This window comes from Sus scrofa, chromosome 12 (assembly GCF_054392235.1).
Source record: "Sus scrofa isolate SSC_HxYL_T2T_F1_AM1 chromosome 12, Sscrofa_HxYL_maternal_Yorkshire_Landrace_v2.0, whole genome shotgun sequence".
Lineage (NCBI taxonomy): Eukaryota > Metazoa > Chordata > Mammalia > Artiodactyla > Suidae > Sus > Sus scrofa.
The window spans coordinates 19,960,584-19,980,316 of NC_139394.1; the positions used below are offsets into that span (position 1 = coordinate 19,960,584).

The window sequence follows — 19,733 nt, forward strand, 5'->3', positions numbered from 1 at the left end:
TCATATTGGGCAATGGGGGACACAGACAATGACTGCAAAGAGAGAATTTCAGATCACGACCCGTACAAGCAAGGAAAATGAAACAGGGAGATGGGCTGGAGAGTAACTGGGCAGGGAGCTACTTTAGATGAGTCCAGGCTTGGGGGGTAGGGGATTGCTCTTGAAGCGCTCTCCAATTGGCGACCTTAGAGCCAAGGTTTTCAGTGATAAGGAGTCACTCCAGAGCATTCATTCCAGAGAGGACAGATTGGCTGGGACCTGCACGCCACCTCCTGCAGACGCCCCAGCCGGGGTCAACTTCTAGCTGCTGAGGGGTTGTTCTTCCTTAGAGCCATCTCCCCAGCAGACGAAGTGCCGAGCCCAGGAGCTGGCTCTTGTCATCCACAGCTCTGCAGTGCCCAGCACCACGCCTGCCACACAGTGGGCAGTCAGGAAAGCTTGCAGGATTCATGACTGCACAATGGGACGATTTTTTCAAAATTAATGTCTTTTGCTTTTTGGGGGCTGCACCTGCAGCACGTGGAAGTTCCCAGGCTAGGGGTCTAATGGGAGCTACAGCTGCCGGCCTCTGCCACAGCCACAGCAACGCCAGATCCGAGCCGCGTCTGCGTCCTACGCCGCAGCTCATGGCAATGCCGAATCCTTAACCCACCGAGGGAGGCCAAGGATGGAGCCTGCATCCTCAGGGATACTGGTCGGGTTCATTACCACTGAGCCACAATGGGAACTCCACAATGGCATGGTTAAATGTACTCAGGGGGTTCCCTGACTATGGGAACCAAGCATCGACCCTTAGCTGGAAGTTTCCTGGTCTAGGATCCTTGAGACCTCGGTGGTCACCAGGGATGCCTATAAAATCCTGCCCTTCTGGGCAAGGTCTGGGTAGTACTGAATGCTCAGGCCTTTACTGGAGAGGAAGGATTTCTTGGAGGAGAGGCTACAGGATGGATGGAACGCACCCGGCAAGCGGCCGAGGACATCCTTGTCTCCTCAGCAGCCTAACCGAGCACCTGTCTGAGGGCACAAATGAAGGAGGAGAGGCGCCTGCAGGAGTGGGGATGGGCCGGGCAAGTGGCTGCCCGGGAGCAGCTTCAGCCTGGGAATCACCAAGACCCGGATTTCAAATCCTAGCTGTGTTTCCCCCAGAATGAAATGCGGGAGACACAACCTACTTCTTAGAAGGAGCGCGACCAGAGAAAACGTGTGGAAGGAACCCTTAGGCGCCTCCTCTTCCCCTACCAGAGGCGGGTTCAGAGGCAGCGCATCCAAAACAAAACCAAGTCCCAGGGCCCAGCCAAGGGCTGGGCAGGAGATGCTGCCCCCTGGTGGAGGTGTCTGTGGGCGCCTGATTCCTGAAGGAACGTGGAGCCGGGAGGGTGTCAAGGTGTGCAGGTCGCTTGGCCTCCTGGAGGCTTCCTTTCTGACAGTTTGAAGGTGGGAATGGAAAATCTGCACTCTTTCAGGTTTGTTGGTTCCTTTGGTGTGCGTGGAGGTGAGCTCACATTTAGATGAGCGTAACGCCCCACCCCACCCCCGCTTGTAAGCAGCCTTCACTGACCCAGCTCCCCCTCATTTCTTTTGGCGGTGCCCCCAGGATATACAAGTTCTCAGGCCAGGAGTGGGACCCATGCCTCCGCTGTGACCCCAGCCACAGCAGTGACAATGCCATATTTAACCTGCGGCATCCCAAGGGAACTTTGCCTTAATTATTTGGGGGCTCTTTAACCACCCCTCTAGATAACCCCTCGGACTTATGGCTCCCTTCTAATAACAGAGGCTTAATTGTTTTCCAGGAACTTGGAGTTGGCTGCTGTCCAGGTCAAGATGGCGAAGACTGGTTGGGACCACCAGCCCTAACACTGGGCCTGTGAGGTTCCCATCGTGGCTCAGCAGTAACAAACCCGACCGGTTTGCATGAGGACTTGGGTTCAATCCCGGGCCTCGCCCAGTGGGTTAAGGCTCTGGCGTTGCTGTGGCTGTGGTGTTGGCCAGCAGCTGAGGCTCCAGTTCCACCCCTAGCCTGGGAACTTCCATGTGCCACAGGTTCAGCCCTAAAAAGACCCAACAACCAACCAACCAACCAACCAAACAAAACCTGGGTTTATGCAGGTGCCTGAGGAACAACATTTAGACATCAGACAGAAGAAAACTCCACTCTCAGATCATGCTTAGCAGCTCCATTTTGGGGGGAGGCCACACCTGTCTGACATTCGGAACTTCCCAGGCAAGGGAGCGAATCTGAGTCACTGCAGTGAGGGAGCGAATCTGAGTCACTGCAGTGACAACACTGGATACCCAAGCTGCTGGGCCACGGGAGAACTCCCACAGCCCCATTTTTGAACAGAACATCCCATGAGGAAGCATGGAACTCAGCTACCTCGCCTTTTCCCTACCTCAGTTTTCCCCACACCTAAGACCACCTGCTTCTTCATCCCATAACTATCTCAAGGCCCTCACCTTCCGAGGGGATGCAGGCAAGGCTAAGGCGGGAGTAGGCTGCAGGTGGAGGAGGTTATGAAGAGGGGGTTGCAGCCATGGTGCAGCGTCTTAGGAGACAGACCCCCACAGGGACAGACGTCCAGCCTCCACCTGCATAGGCGCCTGGCACTTTGGGAGACCTTGGCTGCAGGAGGGGACTGGGGGTGACCAGAACGAAACAGCAAGTGGAGCCCCAGGAGGGTGGTAATGGCTGGGAAGCGAGAGCCACGAGGGGGGAGAACAAATCACACTAGAGAGAGGCAGGGAGGTGAGGCCTGGGGGAGACCAGGCCCACCAGCTGAAGGGAAGGTGCCAGCTGCCCAGGTATCCAAGCTGCCGGGCTCCAGGGAGTTTCGCAGCAGGGCCGATCTCCAGTGACCGTCTATGTTTGACTCAGTTTATTTTAGTTGACTTTATTTTATTTTTACTTTTATGCCTCCCCCAGCCCCCTCCCCCACCCCACGCCACATGTGGATGTGCCTAGGCTAGGGATCAAATCGGAGCTGTAGCCGCCAGAGCAACGCCAGATCACAGCTGCTTCTGCAGCCTACACAGTGGCTCATGGCAACGCCAGATCCTGAACCCACTGAGTGAAGCCAGGGATCCAACCCTCATCCTCATGGAGACTAGCTGGGTTCTCACCCTGCCGAGCCACAAGAGGAAATCCCAAAACCACTTTTTCTTCTCTACGAACTAGGAAATGATTCAGTGCCTGGTCTTCACCCACGTTCCCCCCTATGGAATAGTTAGCCTTTTAGTATAACTTTGAGGCGCTCTTTGTATGTTAGAAAGGTGAGTACATCTTCTGGGGTTTGGGTTGCTCTTACTTTCCTTGTTTTATCCTGCATCACCTGGAACCGATGTGACACTCCTGGGCAGGAGTGGACCAGCAGCTGTTCCTGCCCTCAGGGCACACTCAGCCCAGGATGGGGACGAAGACACCTGCCCAAGAGGCCAGAACACCAGGCAGGACAAGGAGGGAGTCGGCGAGAAATGGACAGATGGTTGGGTGTTTGGACCGTAGCCACCGCCTTCTCAGGGAAACCAAAGGAGTGAGCAGAAGATGGTCTGACGCTCACAGATCTGAACAGAGGTCCAGGGATGGGAGGCTGAAGAGTCTGGTCAGGAGCAGGCTGAGCCTAGGATATATTGTCTCAGTTCACCCTCTTCTGTCCATTCAGTCAACAAATACAGGCGCGGAGGAGACAGCAGCAAATACAACCCCTGCCATCGAGGGGAAGAGCAGTCCAGCACTAATTTCGGTGTATCTGTGATGACAGCTATACATCTGTGTGTCTGTGTGCCCACCTCAATGTCTATACACATGCCACGTGACACTCATGGGTGTCAATAGCAACGTAGCAGGTGGCAGAAACATAAATAGGTAAAGCGGGATGTGAAACAGGAATGCTCAGGGTGGGTAAGTGGAGACAGTGCACAGCACTGAAGTGGAATTCTCTCTCTCTTACAGACAAGAAGTGACTTTCCCTAGAGGGCCCTTATTCAGACAGCCCCATGCGCCTGCCCTTCCATGTGTAGCTTCACAGGCAGCCTAATCAGACAGGCATTGTCATTCTCCCTATTTTATTTTATTTTTTACTTTAGGAGGGCACCCTCAGCATAGGGAGGTTCCCAGGCCAGGGGTCAACTCAGAGCCATAGCTGCCAGCCTACACCACAGCCACAGCAACCATGGATCTGAGCAGCATCTTCCACCTACAACCACAGCTCACCGAAACGCTGGATCCTCAACCCAGTGGGCCAGGCCAAGGACGGAACCCAAGTCCTCGTGGATACTAGTCAGGTTCACTATTGCTGGCCATAACAAGAACTCCCATTATAACTATTAAAAAAAATAAAATAAAATCAACCCCAGTTTAAAAAGACTGAGGTCCCACATGGTTAGCTGGATGCTTGGATGCAAGCCCTGACTTGGCTTCACATTGGCTGTATGATCCTAGGCAAGCTGCTTGGCCTCTCTGAACTTCAGTCTGGCAGAGTGCTTTCCACTAGAAACAGGTGACGCACGCGGGTACTTTCTTCTTCCTTTCCCCCTCACCCACGCCATGTGGAGGTTCCCGGGCAAGGAATCAAATCCCAGCCAAATCGGTGGTAACACTGGAACTTGAACCCCACGGTGCAAGTCAGGGATCCAAACCACGCTGCCTGAAACACAGCAAAGGATCCTTACTCCACGGAGCCACAGGAACTCCACTTACACGTAACTTTAAGTCTTCCTAGCCACATAAGAAAATAGTGAAAACAAGTGAAATTAAGTTTCATGTTTTATTAAACTCAGTATATCTAAACTATCGCTTGAATCTATGTAATCAGTGTCCAAATTACTGAGATACTTTACCGCTTTGGATACTAAATTCTTGTCCTTTTTTCTTTTTTTCTTTTTTTTTTTTTTTGGTTGGTTGACCCGTCGCATATGAAGTTCCCAGGCTGAGGCCCAGATCCCAATCACAGTCACTATGGAAGCCACAGCAGCAGCAGCAACAACGGGATCCTTAGCCTGAGGAGGGAACCTGCGTGCCAGCGCTCCCAAGAGGCCCTGACCGCTTGGAGCCACAGCGGGAACTCCTTGAAGGCTGTCTTTTAAACCCCACGTGTACTCTACCCTCACAACACATCCCAATTAGGACCCAGCGCTCCCACATGCCCAGCGCTCCAGGTGGCCTGTGCCTGTGACAGCTCCGGTGAGCAGAACGGGGCTAATAATAACGCAGTGGGGATTAGAGTGGAGGGAAGGGAGCGAGGCACTTGCCTTGGCCCACACATTGCAGGGAGCACCAAAAAGCCCAGTAAGCCCACGAGGCACCCCCTCTACCTTAGACTCTAGCGAAGAGGTAGTGTATTCAAAGGGCCCTCCTAAGAGTTCCCATTGCTGGGGTCCAGCAGAAACCAATCCAACTGGTATCCACCAGGATCCCGGTGCAATGCCTGGCCTCGCTCAGGGGGTCGGGGATCGGGCGTTGCGGTGAGCTGCGGTGGAGGTCACAGACGTGGCTCAGCGTCCCCGTGGCTGTGGCGAGGGCCGGCAGCCGTAGCTCTGATTTGGCCCCTAGCCTAGGAAATTCCATGTGCCGACGACGGCGTGGCCATAGAAAGCAAATGGTACCTAGAGTTCCCACGGAGGCCCGGGGGGACGGGTGGGGTCTCAGGAGCACCGGCTTGCAGGCTCAGTAGCCCACCCGGCACAGTGTGCTGTGGATCCGGTGTTGCCACAGCTGTGGTGTGAGCCCCCACCGCAGCTCAGAGCTGATCCTCCCGGACTGGCCTCGACGCCCAGAGCGGCCCTGACAGTCCCCTCGCCTCTCGGGTGTCCTGCCGCCGCCTGGCCACCTCTTCCCTCCCTTCAGCCCTGGACCGGCCCGTACCCTCCTAACGGCTCGTCCGATTCCGTCTGTTCTGCGCCTCTTTCACTCGCTCAACGAGCGTCTACCGTGCACCCCCTTCCAGGCCGGCCCCCGGGCTAGCGCTGGGATGACGGGGCGACAAGGGCTGAGGAGGGTCCCCTCCGGTTTCGGCGGCGGGTGGGGAAGGGTGGACTGGAAAAGAAGCACCGGCTGGGAGGGAGCACGAAGGAGGAGGGCGGCAGGCAGACGCGGGGCGGGGTGCGCAAGAGCCCAGCGCGAGGCCTGCGGCGAGGAGCTGTGGCCACAAGCGGCCGGGGGCGGAGGGGGTGTAGGGATCGACGTCTCGGGCAGAGGGCGCTCTCCGACGGCCCGGTCCGTGGAGGCGGCCGGCAGACGCAGGCGCTGGAGCTGGGGAGGCTCCTGGCGTCGGCCCGGCCGGGCCCTCCCCACCCGCACGCCCGCCGCCTGGCTGGGAGCTGACGGCGCCGCGGGAAGCCCCGCTCCAGACCTGCCAAGGCCGGGACTCAGAACCAGGCCCTCCTGCGACGACGGCACGAAGCTCGTCCCTCCGCAGTCGGAGGCCATTGGCACACTTTGGCTTCAGGAAAATCTCCGCCAGCAGCTCCTTCCCCCGGCCCCTCCGGCCGCCCACCGCGTCTCTCCTGTCGGCTTGGGGTGCCAAAGACGAAGGGCATCCTCTGCGGCCCGGCCTGCGCGCCGGGTGCCGGGCGCCGGGAGGCGGTCCCCAGGGCCCGGCGAGCCCGCCTTGGCCACGCCTGCTCGGTTGGGACCGGGCGGGACATGCAAACGGCAAAGGTCGCCCCAGCCCGAGGCCGGCGAGGCCGCGAGCGGTGGAGGAGTCGTCTTTGACGATGTAGGGAGGAAAACATCCGCGGGAGAGGCCGGCGTAGCGCCCGCCGCAGTGGTGCGAGGGAGGCGAAGGAGGGGCGAGCGGGAGCGCGGGGTGGTGGGGGTCACCGTGAGTTGAGTGTGGCTGCGGGCCGGGCGGTGCGGGCGCTGGGGGTGGGGGCGGGCATCGCTTCTCGGCCTTTTGGCTAAGATCAAGTGTAGTATCTGTTCTTATCAGTTTAATATCTGATACGTCCTCTATCCGAGGACAATATATTAAATGGATTTTTGGAGCTGGGAGTTGGAGTAGGAGCTTGCTCCGTCCGCTCCACGCATCGACCTGGTATTGCAGTACTTCCGGGAACGGTGCACCCCCTGCGGGGGAACACGACAGGGTTTGAAAAGTAGAAGGGGCGTCACCTTGGCGGCTAGAAGAGCGTTTGAAGGGAAGTTTTATTCTATCATGTTGTCCATTACGTCGTCTTTCTGTTATGAAGCTTTTTTTCTGTGGGAAGTTTGGAGGCGGAGTTTTATAGCCGTGTTCTCTAGCTGGCTGCTGTAGGTGGATTTGAGTTTGTTTTTTGTTTTTTGTTTTTTTTCTTTTTCTTCTTCGGGTCTTGGTGCCATTTGCTTGGCCGCTCCCGCGGCATGTGGAGGTTCCCGGGCTGGGGGTCGAACCGGGGCTGCAGCTGCCCGCCTACGCCAGAGCCACAGCAACGCGGAATCCGAGCCACGTCTGCAACCTCCACCACAGTTCTCGGCACCGCCACGCCGGATCCTTAACCCACGGAGCAAGGCCAGGGCTTGAACCCGCAACCGATTCGTTAACCACTGCGCCACGACGGGAACTCCGGCTTTGAGTTTTACTTTACGCCTCAAGTCTTTCTTCGTTTAAGGTGCTTTCAGTGTGTTTATGTTGGTTCCGCGGCAGTTGGTGGCTGTTTGGGCGGGTGTTTTGTTTTGTTCTTCAGGGCCGCGTTCGCGGAGTGTGGAGGTTCCCAGACTAGGGCTGGGTTTGGAGCCACAGCTGCCGGCCTTTACCACCGGATGCTTGACCCACTGCGCAAGGCCAGGGATAGAACCTGCAACCTTCTGGTTCCTCGTGGGATTCATGTTCTCGGCACCACGACCGGAACTCCCTCCCCCTCCCCGCCAACCCCCCCCCGGGGGGGGGGCCTGGTGGTTTTAATTACTGGGCTGTGTCTCCTGCCCAACCGGGAAAGCAGCGTTTTAACCACTGGACAAGACCTTTGCAGCCGCGGGATGATTTGCTGAGGAATATGCATTTGTTCCCTTACACTGTGGCGGAAAGCAAGTTTCAGAGATCAAGTCTGAGTTGGGCCTGCCACAAAGGAGAAACTAAATGATTGCAGTAGTCAACAAAGGATGTTACAGCCATTAAACCATCAGTTTACATGGGTGCACCCTGAGGCCCGTCTAGATTAGAAAGCACAGGATCGTTTAAAACCAAAAAACCCCCAGGAGTTCGCTGGCTCCGTGGGCTAAGGATCTGGTGCAGGTTCCCTCCTTGGCCTGGGTACTTGCACGTGCTGCCAGCATGGCAAAAAACAAAAAGCAAAACAACAGGAGTTCCCGTCGTGGCACAGTGGTTAACGAATCCGACTAGGAACTATGAGGTTGCGGGTTCGGTCCCTGCCCTTGCTCAGTGGGTTCACGATCCGGCGTTGCCGTGAGCTGTGGTGTAGGTCGCAGACGCGGCTCCGATCCCCCGTTGCTGTGGCTCTGGCGTAGGCCGGCGGCTACAGCTCTGATTGGACCCCTAGCCCGGGAACCTCCATATGCCGCGGGAGCGGCCCAAAGAAATAGCAAAAAGACAAAAAAAAAAAAAAAAAAAAAGGCAAAACAACAAAACGACATGAAAGCAGAGCACAATAGGATTCGGGGCCCGGATATCTGAGGTGCATATTAAAGGAATGATTTCAGCGAGCCTAGATTCCTAGATCTTCCCATAAATAGAAGCACTGAATTGCTTACCTGGTTTTCTTTTGTTTTTATTTCTTTTTGGTCCTTGACCAGGGCATACGGAAGCTTCTGGGCCAGGGATCCATCCCTCACCACAGCAGTGACAATTCCGGGTCCCTAATATGCTGAGCCACCAAGGAACTCCCTTGTTTTTCTTTCTGTCTGTCTGTCTGTCTTCCTTTCTTTCCTTCCCTCCTTCCTTCTTTTTCTTTCTCTTCCTTCCTTTTTTTAAAAATTATACTTGATTTACAATGTTGTGCCAATTTCTGCTGTATCCCCTATTTTCCTTCTTTCTTTTTTTTTTTTTTTGTCTTTTTTTTTGGGGGGGGGCACACCTGCAGCATATGGAGGTTCCCAGGCTAGGGATCCAGTTGGAGCTGTAGCCGCCGGCCCTGCGCCACAGCCACAGCCAACTCCGGATCCGAGCCGCGTCTGTGACCTACACCACGGCTCTCGGCAACGCTGGATCCTTAACCCACTGAGCGAGGCCAGGGATCAAACCCGTGACCTCGTGGATGCTAGTCGGCTTCGTTAACGGCTGAGCCCCAGTGGGAACTCCCCTTGTTTTCTTTTAGGAGCAGCAGTCCTTTGATGTTCGGACTGCCAGGTCTTTCGTTGCAAAAACTGATTTCCCCCACCCCTTGCCTCTGCTGAATAACCTACACCTCTCAACATTTAGGTGAGCTGCTTCTATTTTGTTTGCAGTTGACACAACTCAAACCAGGTATGTTTACCCGAAAAGAAGAAACTGAGGCGTTCCCACGGTGGCGCAACAGGATCAGCAGCGGCTCTGCAGGGCCGAGACGCAGGTTCAATCCCCAGCCTGGCACGGTGTGTTAAAGCATCCAGCGACGCCGCAGGTGCGGCGGCGTCTAGGTGGAAACTGCTCCTGCACAAGGCACAGCTGTGGCTTGGATCTGATCCCTGGCCCAGGTCACCCAGCTAGAAATTAACTAACCTGGGCTTTGAACAAATGCTGCATTGTCTATGAAACCAAACAAATGGGAGCTGAAAACACGCCCATTGTTTTGTTTCTTCCACAATCTTTGAAACTTCTTTAGCATTTCTCCAAGATCTTCTGGGCCTCACCCAAGAGGGAGACTGTCACTGGACTATCTGATGAAGGGGATGGAAGTGGCAATTCATCTTTTGTGTTTGCCAGGGAAGGTATTGAACAAGTGGGAAGGAGATGGGGCAAGATGAGGGTGAAGAAAGGGGCCCGGTTTGTCAGGACAGCCTCAGGCCGTGGACCTACCCCAATCCAGTCTCTTCTAAGTAGGAATTCCAGGGAGTTCCCATCGGTGGCTCAGTGGTTAACGAATCCGACGAGGAACCGTGAGGTTGCGGGTTCGATCCCTGGCCTTGCCCCGGGGGTTAAGGATCCGGCGTCGCCGTGAGCCGTGGTGTAGGTTGAAGACGGGGCTCAGGTCCCGCGTTGCTGTGACTGTGGAGTAGGCCAGCGGCCACAGCTCTGATTAGACCCCTAGCCTGGGAACCTCCCTGTGCCTCGGGTGCGGCCCTAGAAAAGACCAAGAAGAGGTAAGTGGGAACTCCGGTCTCCACCTCCACACCCCAGTCTGGGACCTGCCCTCACGGAGTGTACATCATATTGGGCAATGGGGGACACAGACAATGACTGCAAAGAGAGAATTTCAGATCACGACCCGTACAAGCAAGGAAAATGAAACAGGGAGATGGGCTGGAGAGTAACTGGGCAGGGAGCTACTTTAGATGAGTCCAGGCTTGGGGGGTAGGGGATTGCTCTTGAAGCGCTCTCCAATTGGCGACCTTAGAGCCAAGGTTTTCAGTGATAAGGAGTCACTCCAGAGCATTCATTCCAGAGAGGACAGATTGGCTGGGACCTGCACGCCACCTCCTGCAGACGCCCCAGCCGGGGTCAACTTCTAGCTGCTGAGGGGTTGTTCTTCCTTAGAGCCATCTCCCCAGCAGACGAAGTGCCGAGCCCAGGAGCTGGCTCTTGTCATCCACAGCTCTGCAGTGCCCAGCACCACGCCTGCCACACAGTGGGCAGTCAGGAAAGCTTGCAGGATTCATGACTGCACAATGGGACGATTTTTTCAAAATTAATGTCTTTTGCTTTTGGGGGGCTGCACCTGCAGCACGTGGAAGTTCCCAGGCTAGGGGTCTAATGGGAGCTACAGCTGCCGGCCTCTGCCACAGCCACAGCAACGCCAGATCCGAGCCGCGTCTGCGTCCTACGCCGCAGCTCATGGCAATGCCGAATCCTTAACCCACCGAGGGAGGCCAAGGATGGAGCCTGCATCCTCAGGGATACTGGTCGGGTTCATTACCACTGAGCCACAATGGGAACTCCACAATGGCATGGTTAAATGTACTCAGGGGGTTCCCTGACTATGGGAACCAAGCATCGACCCTTAGCTGGAAGTTTCCTGGTCTAGGATCCTTGAGACCTCGGTGGTCACCAGGGATGCCTATAAAATCCTGCCCTTCTGGGCAAGGTCTGGGTAGTACTGAATGCTCAGGCCTTTACTGGAGAGGAAGGATTTCTTGGAGGAGAGGCTACAGGATGGATGGAACGCACCCGGCAAGCGGCCGAGGACATCCTTGTCTCCTCAGCAGCCTAACCGAGCACCTGTCTGAGGGCACAAATGAAGGAGGAGAGGCGCCTGCAGGAGTGGGGATGGGCCGGGCAAGTGGCTGCCCGGGAGCAGCTTCAGCCTGGGAATCACCAAGACCCGGATTTCAAATCCTAGCTGTGTTTCCCCCAGAATGAAATGCGGGAGACACAACCTACTTCTTAGAAGGAGCGCGACCAGAGAAAACGTGTGGAAGGAACCCTTAGGCGCCTCCTCTTCCCCTACCAGAGGCGGGTTCAGAGGCAGCGCATCCAAAACAAAACCAAGTCCCAGGGCCCAGCCAAGGGCTGGGCAGGAGATGCTGCCCCCTGGTGGAGGTGTCTGTGGGCGCCTGATTCCTGAAGGAACGTGGAGCCGGGAGGGTGTCAAGGTGTGCAGGTCGCTTGGCCTCCTGGAGGCTTCCTTTCTGACAGTTTGAAGGTGGGAATGGAAAATCTGCACTCTTTCAGGTTTGTTGGTTCCTTTGGTGTGCGTGGAGGTGAGCTCACATTTAGATGAGCGTAACGCCCCACCCCACCCCCGCTTGTAAGCAGCCTTCACTGACCCAGCTCCCCCTCATTTCTTTTGGCGGTGCCCCCAGGATATACAAGTTCTCAGGCCAGGAGTGGGACCCATGCCTCCGCTGTGACCCCAGCCACAGCAGTGACAATGCCATATTTAACCTGCGGCATCCCAAGGGAACTTTGCCTTAATTATTTGGGGGCTCTTTAACCACCCCTCTAGATAACCCCTCGGACTTATGGCTCCCTTCTAATAACAGAGGCTTAATTGTTTTCCAGGAACTTGGAGTTGGCTGCTGTCCAGGTCAAGATGGCGAAGACTGGTTGGGACCACCAGCCCTAACACTGGGCCTGTGAGGTTCCCATCGTGGCTCAGCAGTAACAAACCCGACCGGTTTGCATGAGGACTTGGGTTCAATCCCGGGCCTCGCCCAGTGGGTTAAGGCTCTGGCGTTGCTGTGGCTGTGGTGTTGGCCAGCAGCTGAGGCTCCAGTTCCACCCCTAGCCTGGGAACTTCCATGTGCCACAGGTTCAGCCCTAAAAAGACCCAACAACCAACCAACCAACCAACCAAACAAAACCTGGGTTTATGCAGGTGCCTGAGGAACAACATTTAGACATCAGACAGAAGAAAACTCCACTCTCAGATCATGCTTAGCAGCTCCATTTTGGGGGGAGGCCACACCTGTCTGACATTCGGAACTTCCCAGGCAAGGGAGCGAATCTGAGTCACTGCAGTGAGGGAGCGAATCTGAGTCACTGCAGTGACAACACTGGATACCCAAGCTGCTGGGCCACGGGAGAACTCCCACAGCCCCATTTTTGAACAGAACATCCCATGAGGAAGCATGGAACTCAGCTACCTCGCCTTTTCCCTACCTCAGTTTTCCCCACACCTAAGACCACCTGCTTCTTCATCCCATAACTATCTCAAGGCCCTCACCTTCCGAGGGGATGCAGGCAAGGCTAAGGCGGGAGTAGGCTGCAGGTGGAGGAGGTTATGAAGAGGGGGTTGCAGCCATGGTGCAGCGTCTTAGGAGACAGACCCCCACAGGGACAGACGTCCAGCCTCCACCTGCATAGGCGCCTGGCACTTTGGGAGACCTTGGCTGCAGGAGGGGACTGGGGGTGACCAGAACGAAACAGCAAGTGGAGCCCCAGGAGGGTGGTAATGGCTGGGAAGCGAGAGCCACGAGGGGGGAGAACAAATCACACTAGAGAGAGGCAGGGAGGTGAGGCCTGGGGGAGACCAGGCCCACCAGCTGAAGGGAAGGTGCCAGCTGCCCAGGTATCCAAGCTGCCGGGCTCCAGGGAGTTTCGCAGCAGGGCCGATCTCCAGTGACCGTCTATGTTTGACTCAGTTTATTTTAGTTGACTTTATTTTATTTTTACTTTTATGCCTCCCCCAGCCCCCTCCCCCACCCCACGCCACATGTGGATGTGCCTAGGCTAGGGATCAAATCGGAGCTGTAGCCGCCAGAGCAACGCCAGATCACAGCTGCTTCTGCAGCCTACACAGTGGCTCATGGCAACGCCAGATCCTGAACCCACTGAGTGAAGCCAGGGATCCAACCCTCATCCTCATGGAGACTAGCTGGGTTCTCACCCTGCCGAGCCACAAGAGGAAATCCCAAAACCACTTTTTCTTCTCTACGAACTAGGAAATGATTCAGTGCCTGGTCTTCACCCACGTTCCCCCCTATGGAATAGTTAGCCTTTTAGTATAACTTTGAGGCGCTCTTTGTATGTTAGAAAGGTGAGTACATCTTCTGGGGTTTGGGTTGCTCTTACTTTCCTTGTTTTATCCTGCATCACCTGGAACCGATGTGACACTCCTGGGCAGGAGTGGACCAGCAGCTGTTCCTGCCCTCAGGGCACACTCAGCCCAGGATGGGGACGAAGACACCTGCCCAAGAGGCCAGAACACCAGGCAGGACAAGGAGGGAGTCGGCGAGAAATGGACAGATGGTTGGGTGTTTGGACCGTAGCCACCGCCTTCTCAGGGAAACCAAAGGAGTGAGCAGAAGATGGTCTGACGCTCACAGATCTGAACAGAGGTCCAGGGATGGGAGGCTGAAGAGTCTGGTCAGGAGCAGGCTGAGCCTAGGATATATTGTCTCAGTTCACCCTCTTCTGTCCATTCAGTCAACAAATACAGGCGCGGAGGAGACAGCAGCAAATACAACCCCTGCCATCGAGGGGAAGAGCAGTCCAGCACTAATTTCGGTGTATCTGTGATGACAGCTATACATCTGTGTGTCTGTGTGCCCACCTCAATGTCTATACACATGCCACGTGACACTCATGGGTGTCAATAGCAACGTAGCAGGTGGCAGAAACATAAATAGGTAAAGCGGGATGTGAAACAGGAATGCTCAGGGTGGGTAAGTGGAGACAGTGCACAGCACTGAAGTGGAATTCTCTCTCTCTTACAGACAAGAAGTGACTTTCCCTAGAGGGCCCTTATTCAGACAGCCCCATGCGCCTGCCCTTCCATGTGTAGCTTCACAGGCAGCCTAATCAGACAGGCATTGTCATTCTCCCTATTTTATTTTATTTTTTACTTTAGGAGGGCACCCTCAGCATAGGGAGGTTCCCAGGCCAGGGGTCAACTCAGAGCCATAGCTGCCAGCCTACACCACAGCCACAGCAACCATGGATCTGAGCAGCATCTTCCACCTACAACCACAGCTCACCGAAACGCTGGATCCTCAACCCAGTGGGCCAGGCCAAGGACGGAACCCAAGTCCTCGTGGATACTAGTCAGGTTCACTATTGCTGGCCATAACAAGAACTCCCATTATAACTATTAAAAAAAATAAAATAAAATCAACCCCAGTTTAAAAAGACTGAGGTCCCACATGGTTAGCTGGATGCTTGGATGCAAGCCCTGACTTGGCTTCACATTGGCTGTATGATCCTAGGCAAGCTGCTTGGCCTCTCTGAACTTCAGTCTGGCAGAGTGCTTTCCACTAGAAACAGGTGACGCACGCGGGTACTTTCTTCTTCCTTTCCCCCTCACCCACGCCATGTGGAGGTTCCCGGGCAAGGAATCAAATCCCAGCCAAATCGGTGGTAACACTGGAACTTGAACCCCACGGTGCAAGTCAGGGATCCAAACCACGCTGCCTGAAACACAGCAAAGGATCCTTACTCCACGGAGCCACAGGAACTCCACTTACACGTAACTTTAAGTCTTCCTAGCCACATAAGAAAATAGTGAAAACAAGTGAAATTAAGTTTCATGTTTTATTAAACTCAGTATATCTAAACTATCGCTTGAATCTATGTAATCAGTGTCCAAATTACTGAGATACTTTACCGCTTTGGATACTAAATTCTTGTCCTTTTTTCTTTTTTTCTTTTTTTTTTTTTTTGGTTGGTTGACCCGTCGCATATGAAGTTCCCAGGCTGAGGCCCAGATCCCAATCACAGTCACTATGGAAGCCACAGCAGCAGCAGCAACAACGGGATCCTTAGCCTGAGGAGGGAACCTGCGTGCCAGCGCTCCCAAGAGGCCCTGACCGCTTGGAGCCACAGCGGGAACTCCTTGAAGGCTGTCTTTTAAACCCCACGTGTACTCTACCCTCACAACACATCCCAATTAGGACCCAGCGCTCCCACATGCCCAGCGCTCCAGGTGGCCTGTGCCTGTGACAGCTCCGGTGAGCAGAACGGGGCTAATAATAACGCAGTGGGGATTAGAGTGGAGGGAAGGGAGCGAGGCACTTGCCTTGGCCCACACATTGCAGGGAGCACCAAAAAGCCCAGTAAGCCCACGAGGCACCCCCTCTACCTTAGACTCTAGCGAAGAGGTAGTGTATTCAAAGGGCCCTCCTAAGAGTTCCCATTGCTGGGGTCCAGCAGAAACCAATCCAACTGGTATCCACCAGGATCCCGGTGCAATGCCTGGCCTCGCTCAGGGGGTCGGGGATCGGGCGTTGCGGTGAGCTGCGGTGGAGGTCACAGACGTGGCTCAGCGTCCCCGTGGCTGTGGCGAGGGCCGGCAGCCGTAGCTCTGATTTGGCCCCTAGCCTAGGAAATTCCATGTGCCGACGACGGCGTGGCCATAGAAAGCAAATGGTACCTAGAGTTCCCACGGAGGCCCGGGGGGACGGGTGGGGTCTCAGGAGCACCGGCTTGCAGGCTCAGTAGCCCACCCGGCACAGTGTGCTGTGGATCCGGTGTTGCCACAGCTGTGGTGTGAGCCCCCACCGCAGCTCAGAGCTGATCCTCCCGGACTGGCCTCGACGCCCAGAGCGGCCCTGACAGTCCCCTCGCCTCTCGGGTGTCCTGCCGCCGCCTGGCCACCTCTTCCCTCCCTTCAGCCCTGGACCGGCCCGTACCCTCCTAACGGCTCGTCCGATTCCGTCTGTTCTGCGCCTCTTTCACTCGCTCAACGAGCGTCTACCGTGCACCCCCTTCCAGGCCGGCCCCCGGGCTAGCGCTGGGATGACGGGGCGACAAGGGCTGAGGAGGGTCCCCTCCGGTTTCGGCGGCGGGTGGGGAAGGGTGGACTGGAAAAGAAGCACCGGCTGGGAGGGAGCACGAAGGAGGAGGGCGGCAGGCAGACGCGGGGCGGGGTGCGCAAGAGCCCAGCGCGAGGCCTGCGGCGAGGAGCTGTGGCCACAAGCGGCCGGGGGCGGAGGGGGTGTAGGGATCGACGTCTCGGGCAGAGGGCGCTCTCCGACGGCCCGGTCCGTGGAGGCGGCCGGCAGACGCAGGCGCTGGAGCTGGGGAGGCTCCTGGCGTCGGCCCGGCCGGGCCCTCCCCACCCGCACGCCCGCCGCCTGGCTGGGAGCTGACGGCGCCGCGGGAAGCCCCGCTCCAGACCTGCCAAGGCCGGGACTCAGAACCAGGCCCTCCTGCGACGACGGCACGAAGCTCGTCCCTCCGCAGTCGGAGGCCATTGGCACACTTTGGCTTCAGGAAAATCTCCGCCAGCAGCTCCTTCCCCCGGCCCCTCCGGCCGCCCACCGCGTCTCTCCTGTCGGCTTGGGGTGCCAAAGACGAAGGGCATCCTCTGCGGCCCGGCCTGCGCGCCGGGTGCCGGGCGCCGGGAGGCGGTCCCCAGGGCCCGGCGAGCCCGCCTTGGCCACGCCTGCTCGGTTGGGACCGGGCGGGACATGCAAACGGCAAAGGTCGCCCCAGCCCGAGGCCGGCGAGGCCGCGAGCGGTGGAGGAGTCGTCTTTGACGATGTAGGGAGGAAAACATCCGCGGGAGAGGCCGGCGTAGCGCCCGCCGCAGTGGTGCGAGGGAGGCGAAGGAGGGGCGAGCGGGAGCGCGGGGTGGTGGGGGTCACCGTGAGTTGAGTGTGGCTGCGGGCCGGGCGGTGCGGGCGCTGGGGGTGGGGGCGGGCATCGCTTCTCGGCCTTTTGGCTAAGATCAAGTGTAGTATCTGTTCTTATCAGTTTAATATCTGATACGTCCTCTATCCGAGGACAATATATTAAATGGATTTTTGGAGCTGGGAGTTGGAATAGGAGCTTGCTCCGTCCACTCCACGCATCGACCTGGTATTGCAGTACTGCCGGGAACGGTGCACCCCCTCCCGGGGTAAAACAACTGTAGGTTTAAGAAAAGCTGTGTCTGTTCCCTTTTCGTCCGATTTTCTTTGGAAGCTTGTGGCAGTGGTGACTTCTTGTTGTCTTTTTCAGGAGCGGCCTGTTCCATTCTCCGTGCCCCTGGCTCTCTCTTGCTTAGGAAGGTCCTGAACTGGGAGCAATGGAACGGCGAAATAACAGTTAAGCCTCCTCTCCCAACACACTTGAAAAAGCTGAGGCCCACCTGAGTCGTCTCAATACAGGTCCGAGGTTACGACCTGTTGTATTTAGGACGTGTAGGGGGAACAGGGAAACAGTAAGGTCGTACTGCACAGCACTGGACACTACATCCAATCTCATCAGGTGCGCGACTGGTCACTGTGCTGTACAGCAGAAACTGGTACCATATGGAGTTCCTGTCGTGGCTCAGGGGTGAACGAATCCGGCTAGGCTCCACGAGGCGGCGGGTTCCATCCCTGGCCTCGCTCAGTGGGTTGGGATCCCGCGTTGCCGTGAGCTGCGGGGAAGGTCGCAGACGCGGCTCAGATCCCGCGTTGCTGCGGCTGCGGCTGTGGCTGTGGCAAAGGCGGGCAGCTGCAGCTCCGATTAGACCCGCTAGCCCAGCAACGTCCCCGTGCCTCAGGTGCGGCCCTAAAAAGATAGAAAGAAAGAAAGGGGAGAGAGAGAGAGAGAGAGAGAGAGAGAAAGAGAGAAGGAAAGGAAAGGGTGCCGCGTTGCTGCACCTGCGGTTGACATCCAATCCCTGGCCTACAACTTCCATATGCAGAGGGAGTGGCCATAACCTATATGTATGAGTTCCCATCGTGGCTTAGCGGGTTAAGAGCCCGACTAGTATCCATGAGGGTGCGGGCGCCATCCCTGGCCTGGCTCAGTGGGTTAGGGATCTGGCGTTGCCCCGCGCTGTGGTGTAGGTCGTAGACGCAGCTGGGATCCCTCGTTGCTGTGGCTGCGGCCTAGGCCGGCGGCTGCAGCTCCGGTTGGACCCCTAGCCCGGGAACTTCCATATGCCCCAGGTGCAGCCCTAACCAGCAAAAGAAAGGAAGGAAGGAGGGAAGGATGGAAGGACGGAAGGAAGGAAGGAAGGAAGGAAGGGCACTTTCCAGGGAAGCTTAAGCAATGGAATCATGCCCTTAAGCAAAGCGAGAAGACAGACAGATATCGAACAGAAAATACTCCCCCTCTGTTTACATTACAGACAAAGGGCCAGCCCCCTCGAAGTGTAAATGGCAGGTAGAGGCTCTTAGGAGCCAGCCCCACCAAGGACCCAGCAGGAAATAGGGCCGAAGACACCCCCGCCCCACCCCCTGCCCACCAGGGAGTTGAACAGGGAGAGGGAGGGCAAACAAACAGGAGAGAGGACTCGAGGGTTCAGACTGACTTTACCCGAGGTTAGAAAACTGCGGATCCAGGAGTGAAGACCCATGAGGTTGCGGGTTCGATCCCTGGCCTTGCTCAGTGGGTTAAGGATCCAGCGTGGCCGTGAGCTGTGGTGTAGGTCGCAGACGCGGCTCGGATCCTCCGACTCGACCCCTAGCCTGGGAACCTCCATGTGCCGCGAGAGCGGCCCTCGAAGAGGCAAAAAGACCAACAAAAGGAAAAGAAAAGAAGGAACGAAAAGAAAACTGCAGCTCCAAAGTACTGCGCTGACGTGCCATTTTCACCCGTGACCTCGAGACAGAGCCCTCCCCCCATGCCCCCCCACAAAGCGTTCCCACGCGGGGTCGTTGGCGAGGCTGGGGACCGAGGCCGAGAAGGCCCCCGCCTGCCCTGCTCTTCCAGTCACCGTCCCTGATCTCCCGAAATGCGAAGGTCCGTCGCAGCAGCGGGGGCGGGGCGGATCCGAACCGTCCGGCAGAAGACGGGCGAGAGAACCCGGACGCGAGCAGAGCCGTCGGGAGCAAGGAATGGGGGGGGCGGGGCGGTGGCTGAAGAGCCTGGGTAATCGCGACGTGTCGGGCCCTGGCTAAGCGTGCAGGAGGCTCTCCTACTCGTGGACGGGTCGTTGAGTGTGCCGTACGTGCGGGGGAAAGAGCGGCGGACAACGCGGAGCTCTCGCTTTCTGGGGCTCGAACCGTGCGAGCGCCTACGGTGTCAGCGCTCCCTTCGCGGGGAGCGAGGTCTCCGGGAGCCGCCCCTCCACCTCGGGTCTCGGGCTGGAGGTCCGCGGGCGGGGAGGCGGGCTCCGGGTGAGGTCTGGGCTGTGGGCGCGAGGGGGCGGTGCTGAGGGTGGAGTCGGCCCGCGGTCTCCGCGCGTGCTCTGGCGGTGGAAGGCGGGGCATGCAGATTAGAAGCGGAGGGTCGGCGCGGGCACGACGGAACGACCCAGAATATAGAGTGTCTCCCTAAAACGGCAGAGAGCAGAGATGTGCTCAAGGGGTA

The 19,733-nt window shown here is 56.9% G+C and overlaps 2 protein-coding genes and 2 non-coding genes across 4 annotated transcripts; 2 read left to right on the forward strand and 2 right to left on the reverse strand.

The window, feature by feature from the left end:
• Positions 1-4,518: 4,518 nt before the first annotated feature.
• Positions 4,519-12,870, reverse strand: LOC146398110 (uncharacterized). Its single transcript, XM_084983156.1, has 4 exons — positions 12,852-12,870; positions 12,733-12,771; positions 5,861-7,063; positions 4,519-4,643 (listed from the first exon to the last, which is right to left on the reverse strand). The coding sequence occupies exons 1-3, from the start codon at positions 12,868-12,870 to the stop codon at positions 5,922-5,924; spliced, it is 1,200 nt and encodes a 399-aa protein (XP_084839282.1). The 3' UTR covers positions 4,519-4,643; positions 5,861-5,921.
• On the forward strand, positions 6,875-7,065 carry LOC146398111 (U2 spliceosomal RNA). Its single transcript, XR_014822109.1, has one exon. It is a non-coding gene; the product is annotated as a U2 spliceosomal RNA (small nuclear RNA).
• A 1,923-nt stretch (positions 12,871-14,793) lies between the features above and the next one.
• Positions 14,794-19,633, reverse strand: LOC146398112 (uncharacterized). Its single transcript, XM_084983157.1, has 4 exons — positions 19,372-19,633; positions 19,138-19,288; positions 16,136-17,355; positions 14,794-14,918 (listed from the first exon to the last, which is right to left on the reverse strand). The coding sequence occupies exons 1-3, from the start codon at positions 19,631-19,633 to the stop codon at positions 16,197-16,199; spliced, it is 1,572 nt and encodes a 523-aa protein (XP_084839283.1). The 3' UTR covers positions 14,794-14,918; positions 16,136-16,196.
• LOC146398113 (U2 spliceosomal RNA) lies at positions 17,150-17,340 on the forward strand. Its single transcript, XR_014822100.1, has one exon. It is a non-coding gene; the product is annotated as a U2 spliceosomal RNA (small nuclear RNA).
• Positions 19,634-19,733: the final 100 nt, after the last annotated feature.